The sequence below is a fragment of the Pinus tabuliformis genome, chromosome 7 (genome assembly GCF_031772625.1).
Source record: "Pinus tabuliformis cultivar Carrire ecotype Pingquan chromosome 7, CPIR1, whole genome shotgun sequence".
Taxonomy (NCBI): domain Eukaryota; kingdom Viridiplantae; phylum Streptophyta; class Pinopsida; order Pinales; family Pinaceae; genus Pinus; species Pinus tabuliformis.
Window position 1 is genome coordinate 1,675,998,482 of NC_142293.1, and position 13,134 is coordinate 1,676,011,615.

The 13,134-nt window shown below is 38.0% G+C and overlaps 1 protein-coding gene across 1 annotated transcript; it reads right to left on the reverse strand.

The window, feature by feature from the left end:
• Positions 1–3,071: 3,071 nt before the first annotated feature.
• On the reverse strand, positions 3,072–12,897 carry EMB1579 (ATP/GTP-binding protein family). The gene is made up of 22 exons (XM_089460261.1): positions 12,722–12,897; positions 11,415–11,513; positions 10,943–11,194; positions 10,339–10,590; positions 10,100–10,203; positions 9,208–9,852; positions 9,061–9,118; positions 8,719–8,823; positions 8,544–8,599; positions 8,072–8,195; positions 7,333–7,544; positions 7,186–7,249; positions 6,536–6,712; positions 6,399–6,435; positions 5,355–6,292; positions 5,089–5,163; positions 4,863–4,937; positions 4,081–4,737; positions 3,864–3,950; positions 3,722–3,763; positions 3,579–3,641; positions 3,072–3,480 (listed from the first exon to the last, which is right to left on the reverse strand). The coding sequence occupies exons 1-22, from the start codon at positions 12,767–12,769 to the stop codon at positions 3,382–3,384; spliced, it is 4,269 nt and encodes a 1,422-aa protein (XP_089316387.1). The 5' UTR covers positions 12,770–12,897; the 3' UTR covers positions 3,072–3,381.
• Positions 12,898–13,134: the final 237 nt, after the last annotated feature.

Below are 13,134 nucleotides of genomic sequence, written 5' to 3' on the forward strand. Positions count from 1 at the left end.
TATTTTTAAATAATGATTAATAATGTGAAATTTAAATGATGATTAATGCGAAATTTATATAAATATTACTAGTATTATTAAGAATCAACATAAATCCATGTTATCCCCCGATCGGGATGAGGAGCAAGGTAGGTAGGAATGACAGAGGTAATCATATCCAAGGGAGCGCAGGGCAGCCAGATGTGACTCCAAGGCAGAGGCAGCGCTTCCAACAGAATCAATGATGAATGGGACAACTCAAGCTCCAAGGATCCGGAGTGGAGGTGGTGGAATGCAAATGAGTAGCAAGAGTGGCGGCGGAAGTGGTAGAGCGCATAAGGTAATGAAGAGCTTATATGAAGATAGTGGTAGGTAGAGGTAAGTTCATTCCGAATGGGGCGAAGGAGAAGCTGAACAAGCTACAGCCAATAGACAACAACAAGGAGACCTGCATCGTCGGGTATGTGAATTCTATGAACCCTACCCTCTTACTATATAACTCAATAGACAAAATGGATAGGCTTAGACAACGCGAAGCCCGAGATGATGAAAAATATGATTTTCGCCCCTCTGTAATTTACGGGGAATATAAGGAAGTGCACCAGGTGGGGAATGTTATAAAAAGGGCCACTGTAGCAGCGAACACAGCGGGAGAAAGTATGAGAAAGACCGAGAAAAGTATCCTCAGGCAGGAGAGGAGATGAAGCTTGGTAAGGGAGACCCAAAAATTATGCCAATAGCTCAGCATATGGTCCACATGACAGAGGGCATAATTGAGCTTTTGTATCCAAAGAAGGGAGAGCAATGCCAGATTAGAAGAAGCAAAGGGGATTGCAGCAAGATTAGAGGAATAACCAAAGGCAATCCAGCAAGCGAAGACAATGATGAGAATCTCAATAAGCTAACACCTGTGTTTGTTGAATGTATACAGGTAAAGGCAAAACAAGGGATGGCGCGTCCAGGCCGGGGAACCAGGATGGCAGGTCAGTAGAAGCAACTGACAATCAGCGCAGAGGAAGAAGATCAACTCTGACAGCGGTTCAGGAGGCAGCTCGTGCCTATCAGGAAGGCACGAATGAAGATATTCGACGCATCATCCAAAATATGGAATCCAGCATTTTGGAGGAGCAGTCAGGTTCAGAGACAGAAGAATGGGCAGAAATGGTTACTGATCCTGGCAACACAAGGGGAAGGCTGACCCTGTACAGACAGTCTTTGCACATCTACTGGGTCCTGAAACATCTGCTGGCAAAAGCTCTTGAACAAGTTGCAAAGGAAATGGCAGAGATTGCTAATGGGGTGCCAAACTTGCAGAAGGAAATGAAGAATTTCCAAGTCATCATGATTAATCAGAATAACAAGCTTGAGGAGATGTCTCAAATACTATCCAGGATGGCTGGAAATGGCCCAAGCCAGGTAGATCAGATGAATATTCCCATGGATATGGACCAGCACACAGGAATCAGGAAGGAATGAGCTTCTAGAGGATCTGCGGGAGCTGTTTTGATTTTCTCCTTTTACAGTTACATGCGAACTAGTAGTTTAATAAGTATTTTCAGTTGTATAGTGCATATAGCTAATATGGAAAGACTTGTCAAGTTTTGTTTTTAAAACGCTTATAGCAAATTAAGGTGGCCAACACATAAATAGAAAAAAATGGCACTACCTTTACTTACAAAAAAAACATAAATCCATGTTATTTCAATTATTTAATTTCTAAAAAGTACATTAAACAAAAACATTATTAAATAAAATATATAAATAAAATCCAACAAAATATAGAAATATAGAAATAAAAATAATATATAAGATGTCAAATTGAAATGACAACTCTAACAAAATGACACGAGATAAAACCAAATCAAAATAAATCACAAAAAAATTCTCTAAATGTCTTCTAAGTCTAAAAAAATCATATTACAACAAATAACTACATAACATCAAAATCAAATCAAATCATTGTTTATATCTCCTTATTATCTAAATGTCCACCCAAAAAAACATATCTAAAATCTAAAAAAAAATTCATAAAATCATATTACAACAAATAACAACATAACATCAAATCATGGTCTATATTGACATCCACCTTATCCAAAAAAAAATACATATCTAAAAACTTAAAAAAATAATAAAATCATATTACAACAAATAGCATCATAACATCAAAATCAAAAATCAAATCCATTGTTTATATTGAGATACTCCTTATCCAAATCTCACCCCTGAGAACCAGATCACCCTCTGAGATTAAAAATAAGATTAAAAAACAACCTAACAAACTTAGCATACTTAATAAAAGGAGTAAATGTACATTTTTACTAGCAAGTTCAACCGTCAATGCAACCAACATTTAAAATACATCAAACAATGAAGACTGTTTAACCCATTGAATTAAATGCTATACCATTGTAGGATAGGTTTCCCCTTATTTACTTTATGAAAAAGTCAATATCCTCACAGGTCAACCTCATAACTTTTAAAAATGAGGGTTAAAAATGCAAAAATAATTTGATTATATAAATTTCAGATTATGCGATAATCCATAAATTGGAACAATCACAACAATTTAATAATTTCAAATGGACAAATTATCGGGCTAATAAGTGCAGTAATGGCATTAATAACCTCGCTGATATGGTTGTGCAGTTCTTATCATGTTAAAATTGGACAATCTTTTACGTCATGTTACTGATTTCATATGGAAATCAGGGTTACAAGTTCAAATCAGACCTCAATCCATACAATTCTCTAAAAAAAATTCAAGCAAAATCTCCATCCTTAAATTATATTCAGACATATGTAAAAGAAGGGTTAGCAGAACTTAGCTATCATTGTGTGACATTACTATCAAGAGAAGATAATATTATATCATCGAATTTGATTTAACACATCGAATAATCAGTACACCAAGAGACTGAAATAACGCAATTTTGTCAAATTATTTACTAATAAACTCGTGCTCATTTTCGACTGGATATTTCCAGTCTGTAAAAATCAATGCCATTAAGACGCTTCTGCTACCTAACCTGGTTTCTTGAACCAAAAATAGATGTTTCTTAAACATGATTAACACAACAGTAAGACCTCTGTAAACATGAAAGCTCACTTCATAATGAAAATATTGGGTATTGAAAAACGTCAATCAGTAAATTCCCGACATGAAAAGGTATTCCAGCAAAAACCAAGTTCCAATTTACTGAAAAATCTACACTTTGAACTGATACTTGAGCTAAAAATAGCCTCTGAACAGAGAGGCCAGCCAATACACAAGAAAGAAATTTGTAACCTCCGGGCAACAGGCACTTCAACACTTGCTCCAATTCAGGTGACATGGCACTTCGAGGTGGAATTCTTTCTCTTAGCTAGAGATAACATCAGCCAAAATTTGGCAACAACATTTCAATGTTCCCACTCCACTTTCTTCACTAAATTTGTATAAATGATCTTTCCATCACGTGGTGATTTGTTACTCTCAAATAATGCACATAACACAAGCTCCTGAAATCCGCAAGCACACAGAAGCTTAATGCATTGAAGCAGCCGGGTAGTTTGAATAACACAATTAATAATTAAATAGCACATACGTATTAACATACCCTGAGATTTTTGTCTGAATGGAATTTCCCCAAACTATGTAAAACTTTCCGCAAAGCATCCAACTGTGGAAACAAAAAACATCAATAATACTATAGAAAGGAAAACTAAATAATTTTAAAACAAAGGGATCTTCCAATCTTACCTTGATGTAACCAGCGCTGGTACGATCAAAATATCGATATGCCTGAAAATCAATGCAAAGATTAAAGTTATGGACAAGCTTATATACAAGTGATTAAATACATCAAAAATGCATATAGGGAAAATGGAGGGATGCAACCAACCAGCAGCAGTTCCTTATCAATTATTGTTTTCTTAACGCCAGTATCTGGCTTGACATCCTTGTCCAACTCCTGCTCTTTACTTTTTTCCTGCATTATATTAAAATTTAACGTGCTCAAGCAGTGGATTAAACTAAAGCTTTGATAAAACAAAAATTATTGCAAAGTAACCTCATGCCTTCTCAGAATCAATTTAAATGAAATTCAATAAATACGATACCTTCTGAGGCGATTCATTTGGAACTGCAGCATCTTTCATCTCAACGTCAGCATCTTTTCCGTCCTTTTCATCCTTCTCGCTTGAATTCTTTTTGTTTCCCTGCACATCTTGATGTGCTGGTGATCCCTCCCCATTTGGTAAAGGTTCACCTGCTTCTGTCTCCATGGCTTCTGCTTCCTCTTCTTCCTCTGGCTCCTCTTCTTCATCTGCAAGCTCCTCTGCCTCCTCTTCCTCCTCCTCCTCCGGCTCCTCCTCTGGCTCTTCCTCAGGCTCTTCCTCTTCCTCAGGCTCCTCTTCTTCTGCCTCCTGCTCTTCCTCTGACTGCTCACCCTTCTCATCCTCCTCAACCTTTTCATCCATTTTCTCATCCTTTGTGTCAATCTTCTCCTCAATACTCTCATCCTTCTCACCTTTCTTGCCCTTTTCGCCTTTCTCTTCTTTCTCAATAATCTTCTCACCCTTCACATCCTCATCCTTCTCATTTGCACGTTTGGGATTAACATTGTCACCTTCGGTGTTCCCATTGGATGTTTTCTTATCTGAAACCTTTGATCGTTTTTGTGTTGATTGTCCTTCACCCTCTTCTTTCTCTTTTTTATCCTCGCGTGACCTCTTTCGACTTTCTTGTTTTTTCTTAACTGCTAATTCCCGCAATTCCTTCATGTAGAACATTGGTTGAGATTGGTACAGTCAATAGATAATTTAGTTTATATCAGGTTTAAAACATAACAGCATTCAAGTATCATATATTCAAACTTCTTTCTAAAACATTAAAATCTCACCTCTAGAGATGCCAGTATCTGGCTTCCCATTTGATGTTGGAGCATTTCTTGAAAAGCCTCAGCAAACAGAGAGAGCTGCATTGAATAAAATATTATTTTGATAAGCAGTCAAGTAAACATAATTCCTTGTAGCAAAAAAACATACATGGAACTGTATTTCATTTGCTACAATTGAAAATACACAAAATACCTAGGAACAAAATTCTAAAAATTGAATGCAACACACCTCAAATGTTGCTTCTTCAGAGTCCTTTTTATGGTAATCTAGAAGCCCATCAAGAGATAATGCCATTGAACGAACCTGAAAAATCAATGACATGATGCTTATAACAGCAAGGTAAATTTACATATATATAACTTTAACGATCCAATGCAGCCATTCCCCCACAAATCTACATTGCTTAATGATCTGATTGCAACTGTCAGTTCATAATTGGTTAGTCAAAGTATTCTATAAGCAACATAGAATACAAACAGTTTACTTGCACTTACCTTAGAGTCCTTGCTGCATTTTGTAGTAAGAAAAAATCCTGGATGTGGTGGTACTTGATCAAGCTTTTTCTCGTCTCTTTTTCCTTTAGAAGATTTCCCTTTAATCTCAGCAACATCCTTAGAATCCTTATCTTTGCTCTCTGCCCTTCTGTCATCCTCCTTCTTGGCTTCATCATGCTTACCCACCTTCTCAGATTTCTTTTCTTCCTTCTTCCCATCTTTCTTTTCCTCCTTTTCCTTTTCTTTCTTTTTCTCGCTTTTATTTTCCTCTTTCTTTTTATCCACTGTTTCTTCAGTCTCCTTTTTATCTTTCTTTTTATCCACCGTTTCTTCAGTCTCCTTTTTATCTTTCTTTTTCTCAGTGTCCTTCGCATCTTTCTTCTTCTCTACTTTGCTATCTTCAGAGTTTTTCTCATCCTTCTTCTTCTCTGCTTTCTTATCTTCAGAATTTTTCTCATCTTTCTTCTTCTCTGCTTTCTTATCTTCAGAGTTTTTCTCATCTTTCTTCTTCTCTGCTTTCTTATCTTCAGAGTTTTTCTCATCTTTCTTCTTCTCTGTTTTCTTATCTTCTGTGTTTTTCTCATCTTTCTTCTTCTCCACTTTCTTTTCCTCCACGCCCTTCTCAACTTTCTTCTTCTCTGATTTCTTTTCCTCAATGTCCTTCTCATCTTTCTTCTTCTCTGCATTTTTTTCCTCAGTCACCTTCTTCTCATCTTTCTTATTTTCTGGTTTCTTTTCCTCAGTCGCCTTCTTTTCATCCTTCTTTTTCTCTACTTTTTTTACTTCCTTTTCCTTACTTTCATCTTTCTTTTCTACTTCCTTGTTTTCAGTATTGTCCTTTTTCTCATCCTTGGATTTTTTATCGCTATCTTTCTTGTCTTCCTTTCCTTTCTTAGCCGAGTTACTCTCTTTTTCTTCTTTAGAGGCGTTTGAGTTCCCTGGAATAAACTTAAATATTTGAGTTTCCAACATTAAAAAATATTAACACAACCTAAAATTAAGCAAATCCAAAAGAACAGAAACTTTATCTGCAAATTAGCTTACCCTTAGTGGCATCCTTCTTATCACTAGCCTTTTCTTTCTGCAAACAAAAGGGAAAAGTTTTAACAATTTACACGACTGTTTTGATCATTTGACGGTAGAACCAAGCAACATTATTTAAAAAAGAATGAAATGCAAACCTTCTCCTTTTTAGCAGCAGCTTCACACTCTCTCTCAATTCTAGCCTTTTCATGCTCTAAATACTGGCCCTTCCAACTCTCCAAAGAAGGAAGGCATGTAGATAAATCTGGAAGAAAAATAACAGTGATTTCTCTGTGGCTTGGAAGGCCGTCTTTATCTACTCTGTTATAGTGCACCTGCATTAATACAATGGCAGTCCATGTCAAACATTTTCAAAATATGCTCAAAATACAACTACATCACTCTACACGCATCTCTATTACAGCCTCGCCTGTTACATCTAGACAGAAAATTCACCAGTAACACAAACTGAGAGAATCAATTCAGAACTCCAAAAGACACTTAACGTACATTGGGCAAGAGCATGCCAACAAACACGAAAGAAGCCATAACAGAAGCTAAAAATACCCAAAAGAATGGTGTGCATATTTATGAAAAATATATAAGTATGAAGAGGGAGAAAACCATGGAAACAATAAAAACCAGAAAGCTAGTCCAAAAAAATTGTCTGTGACAACATTGCCAATCACCATGACTTGATGGATGGGAGTGTCATCAACAGAAGAGATATACCAAACATTTTCCTGAGAATAGAAGACCTGAGTAAAAAGGGCATATGATAAATATTAAAAACAGTCATTCCTAATACCTCAATAAACCGATTCCAGCGTTGGCAGCTTGATAGATCAAGTTGTGTGGCTTCCTTAAAGCATCTGAAACAACATAAACTCATTGTATAAAGTCTGCTACAGCTGTTAAAAAGTCACATCAAACAAGAGACAAATCTACCACTCACCTTACAGCCGTACGAATTAGAGCAGATTGATCAGTGGCTGGGTCACCACCATCTAGAATTTTATCCCATGCCCCTCCAGCTGCTAAAAATGTGTGCTCTTTACGAAGAACAGCAAATCTTAGAATATAATGCATGTGTAGATCTTTAATATCATTTTTATTAGAAACTAAGTCTTCTATCGCATTTTCACTCATTCCACTCATTAGAATGACCTGCAAAACATCACATGCAAGTAGTACAACGTAAATCAGCCAGTATAATTGACACCACAAGTTCACTGAGAGCATGGTGTGATTTCCTTGCACTCTACATTCGTTAGATTAACACTAAAACAAGTAGATAAAATCACACAGAAGACAATATCCTATATAGCACTCTAACGCTCGAGCCTATCTTGCTAACAGAGATTGAAGCAAAACAAAGTCTGGATCATTCTCTTCACACGCTCTTGCCAAATGACCGCGCCCACCACAGCATCAGCGAAACACCAAGATTTTATCATTATGTAGACATGGTGTATATGAATACTGTGTAATGCTTCTAAGAGAGTAGATGATGCAGCCGTAATTCGATAATCATAAACTGAAGAAGGGCCCTCAAACCTCTGCAGAGGAAAACCATGCAAGCAACTCCACCTAAAATTCTAAAAATACATTTCCTATCGCCCAAGATTATCATAGAAGCTCCGAAGACGTTGGTTGATGCAACACCGAAAAGCCGCCTCATCTCAGCAGATTACCTTCGAATTCCAAATCGTGCCTTCGTTCTCCACTTGCATGATGCCTCCTGCTGCTTTGTCAGACGACTTTGATGAAGACTCCTTTGGAACGCTCTCATCCTCTACTACAGCATCATGCTCAAAGCTGTGGCATCCCATTTCAGATCAAGAGTTTATAACAGTTATTCAATCAGTTTTCACAATTTTGCGATGTGCAAGTTTTAAAAACCATTTAGTTAGGCTCTAAAAAACCTAGAATCTTCATTATTAACTCAGCAAAGTAAAGCAGACAAACAAAAAAAAGCAATTCCCTAGGCCACTTGGGTTCTCGCAGATCCACAAGAATTTAGGTCAATATCCTATCAACATTAAACCAGCATGGCAGCAACATGTCCCAGACATATTAATTAATATATCTAAATTACTTGCAATTAAACAACATTTACTACACAAGTCTAATATCTTAAAAAACATAAAGGTAAAAATAAAATACCTGACAGGCGTTTTTAATGAAATATCAAATTTTTCCTTTAACCAGTGCACAACAAGCTGCAAATATGCCAGAGATTTTAACATATCAATGGAGGTACTCAAAATAAAATGAAGAGTAATTTTCCCAGATGACATCAGCTATCTAAATACATCAAATTATCTAACAGACAAATCACCTTGGAAAACTCTGGAGATATATAGAGTCTTGAATAGCGTTTGCTAACAGATAGGAAATCCCTTTCAACTTCAACAAGACTGAAAGGCTCACTCTCAGAATTCTTCTGAAACAAACAAAAAATCATGGACAAGATGAGACAAAAATAAGGGCAGCAACTATGTAGCATTAATCAAACAGTGCATGGCATCTCTGCATAAAATGATTCACCACTAATATACTTGTACGTCTATCGAGGGTTCATCACTTGAATCTTGAATTTTAATGCAGGCCAGCATGTGAAAAAAATACATCTCACCCATGAACATTAAGACATAACATTATAATCAGATCTTGGATTTACCTGGAGGCTGTACTCTCGCATTCTTTCTTTATCCCTTTGTTTAGGTGGGGTTACGAGCCTACAAAGTCATTACATAGGTAAATATCAAAATGTGAAGTCACATAAGCAGCAGCAGCATCATCACCAATAAAAACAAGTTAAATTGACCTGTGCAAAGGTTCACGACGTGGAGAAACTCTCCTAACAACTCTGTCATCTCTTCTGGAAGATGAAGGTTCTTTACGAACCCTAGGAGGAGGTTTAATAGGAGTACGATCTCGTCTCCGAAGTTCACGCTCACGTTGACGATCACGTTCCCTTTCCTTCTCTCGTTCTCGCTCTCGCTCACGTTCTCGTCGATCTAATTCACGTTCACGTTCACGTTCCCTCTCCCTTTCACGTTCTATTCGCAAATCCTCCTCTCTTCGTTCATACTCATGTCGAAGCAACGTTCTCTCATCATGATGATCATCAAAACGACTAGATCCAATACTTTGGCGATCTATCCGACTTCCAACACTGCCACCATAGCCTGCATCCCAAGAAGCACCAGCAACAGGGCCTTTGCCAGAGCTATAGTCTCGTCCAGGTGGCAAGCTGACACCATATCCTGCACGAAGCTCCCCCTTGGAATACATCAGATCATCAAGCCCTCTTGCCCCACCAATAGGACCCGCGCCACGAGGTGCTAACAAGCCAACATCTGCATCGAGCCTAGAACCATAAGAGCTTCCCAATAGATCCCTCATAGGTGCACCATATTCCTGAGGAGGGTTCATCGCACTGCCCCTTCCAGGGAGATAATCTGCAGCCCTGCAAACAACACAACAAGAATAAAAAGATGAAGGAGTGTGATATCTATTATATTGCCAAATATTTCAAAAACAAAAAATACAAGTGGGTTATCTATTATATTGCTAAATATTTCCAGAAAATGAAGAAAATCAAGCGTATCTTGTCTTCCAGAAAGATGCCATAAATACTTCAGAACAAGATTAGATCCTACAAGTGACAAAGCAATACCTGAAAATACTGTAAAGAGCAAAGGACAAGAAGTTACCTTCCACCTCCATCCAGAGCTGTAGCAGTAGTGCCTTGTCTCAAAGCAGCAACAGATTGCAGTTGCTGAGCTTGCAGTGCATGTTGTTGACGAAGCAATAAAGTCTGTAAATTTACAGTAAATGGCACAAGTTTAACACTTCATGTATAACAAAAAAGCTAAAATGGCAACGTAAACAGGTACACGAGACAACTTCATAAATCTGTAAAATGACAAGGAGAAGTTTAAACATCAAATACCTGATCATTCTGGATGTCTCTACCAAGGTAAGCACTCCTATCTGAAGATGCATACTCGGAAGCCTTCGTAGCATACCCACGTGGTGATAAGGAGCCATAATCATTCGCCTTAACACCCCCAAAACCTGTGCCTGACCCAGTAGATATATACTTTGTAGACTCTAGTCCATGGGCTGCAGAGGCATTAACTCCTGATGCACCCCCACCAAATGATCCACCAGCTCCAGCTCGAGCACTGCTAGCACCATATCCCTGACAAGAGAGAACCGTTTAACTGGTCAATATTGTTATAAAATTGGAACAATGCAGACAACGAAAATACTCACCAGCAAAGTTCAGGTCCATAAACACCCAAACATAGACAATTCTACAACATGAGCAATCAAAAGGCAAATTTTATTCCAGATCAGTCTATAAAAATGCAACCAAAAAGAGAGTAATGACACATTGTGGAACCAAAGTGGATGAGTGTTTTAAATCTATTTGAATATTTGAAATATTCATTTAAAATATTCCAGAGACTTCAAATAATGTCTTTGTTTTAAAATCATATGCATATTCAAATTTACTAGAGAGTAAAGTACTCATTGACGGGAATAATTACCTGTTGAGCACCACTCTGAGTTGAAGATCCATAAATAGAACCATATTGTCCACCGTATTGAAGTGCCCCTGCTGACGCTCCACTACCTCCACCACCAGCTGATGCCCCTACAGAAGTACTCATGTATGCACTGGGATCTGCTTGCTGACCAGCTCGTGTCAAAGGGGCACGCTGGGATTGGTGTTGCAATGAAGAGTGTTGTGATCCTCCACCAGAGCTAACTGATGCGTTTCCAGCATATGCAGCTGCACCCTGACAACATATATTGAAAATGAGTTCAACCATTATTAGTTGCAACAATTAATAAACACAGGCAAGAGTTTGCAAATCATTCAAGGATTGAAAGTGGTAATTATAGCAGGCACCCTCATGTTGGTATGTCAATGTGAGCTGGAGGCCATGAAGTCTTGTCATCAATCCCCAAAATATTACCAATTCAAAGATGCTTAAACAAGCTCAAACACAGTCCTACCTGCTGCCCATAAGCTTGTCCATATGCCTGTTGACCATATGTTGCATTTCCTGCAGAGGTTGTCGCTGATTGTTGTCCTGAATATGCTGAAGAGTATCCCTGAGAATTTTTGGCAATAGCATATTATCACGAAAACAATTTCCAAATAGCTAGCTTATCATGCCTACAAATTTTGCATATATAAATATAAACTACGGTATTATCTCCATGGATCAAAAATATAATAATTGTCACCCTGATATTCAGGAGTGGCTACCTTAACATATAATGGAAAGTCTACTGCAATATAAAAATGAGAGGCCGTGCCATGGAAATATAAATGAAATGCCATGATAAAACAGATTGCAAGATGCAAGCAAACTCATTGGATTCGTCTCAATGAAAAAGAAATTAAACTAGACAGGTAAAGACACGGGGTAATTATCTTGAAATCAATAAGATAACGTTATATTGCAAAAATAAACGTGTGGAAGGTATATATAAACACGTTCAATATAACTGCTGCCAGTGGGGTAGTGAACGTAATTCAATTCCATTGGATGAACAAAAAGGAAATGGGAGGAGGTGCGAGTGCGATATGCCTTTGACAAATGGGCAGGCCTTACTGCACCAGCATACGTCACAAATACAAACAGTCATTCCGAAGCTATTACCGTGATAGCTTCTATACATGTTCGATGAGAAAGTTCATATCAAAACTGCAACTGCTCACATTTAGTAAACAAATGTCAAAAAGCTTTTGATATGGAGTTTTATGAAATAGATAGATAGTTACATTGGCATGCAATGAAGCACTCCACCATGAGGAATAGGTTTTTCAGTAATGCCTAAAATCGAGGGATATGCCACTTGGACTTTTTGGTAACCTTGAAATCCAGGAATATACCGCTTGAGCTTTCTAGTAACCATCCAGAAGGCATCAAGTTGACAACCCACAAAACCCACAAAGATCGAAAGCAAACTGTAGGACACTCGAGCCTCACTCGACGAGCGACGAAGCCACAACCCTAGAAACAAATTCCAATAACCTGGAGAGCAAGAGCCCTCAGAATCTCAAGATACCCAATAACACCAAAACCCTAATAGAGTACCCAAACCCTTAAAACCTCCGATTATCAGATATTTTTCGACGATAAATGAATGGGTCAGACTTCTAAAAGCATGCAAAGGATTCTCTAAACTAAACACAAGAGCAAGTCTCTCGAACCCCGACTTTTATCTACTAACACGAACAAAACCTTCAAAACCCCTGAAGCGCTTAATACCCTTCTATTCATAAAATGAATAAGCAAGTGAAGGATAAGAACCTGGTGCCCAGCCTGTTGAGCAGGCCTCGGATAGTTCCACTGGTCCATCTCCTTCGTATTCTTCGTTATCACCTCGAAGTACTACGCTGTTAGAATGCCCAAGAATAATGGGAAGAAACGCTGTAGAAGGATGAGGAGCGATGCGTGGCATCCATGTAAATATACATCACAAGAACCGAATGTGTGTGTATATATATATAGCGGATATCAAAAAGGAATTATTGTGCGGTGGGGCTTTAGGGTATTTTGAAGGGTTAACAACTATGTCCAATTGGCCTAGGGTTAGTGCCCTGGTTTCCTAGGGCAAGGACTCTCTGGTTTTCGAGATTAAAAACTAGGTTCATTGGGCTAGGGTTGGTGCCCCTGCTTTTTGGGGGCAAGGACTCTCTTTAGTTGGGCAGCGTTGAAAAAAA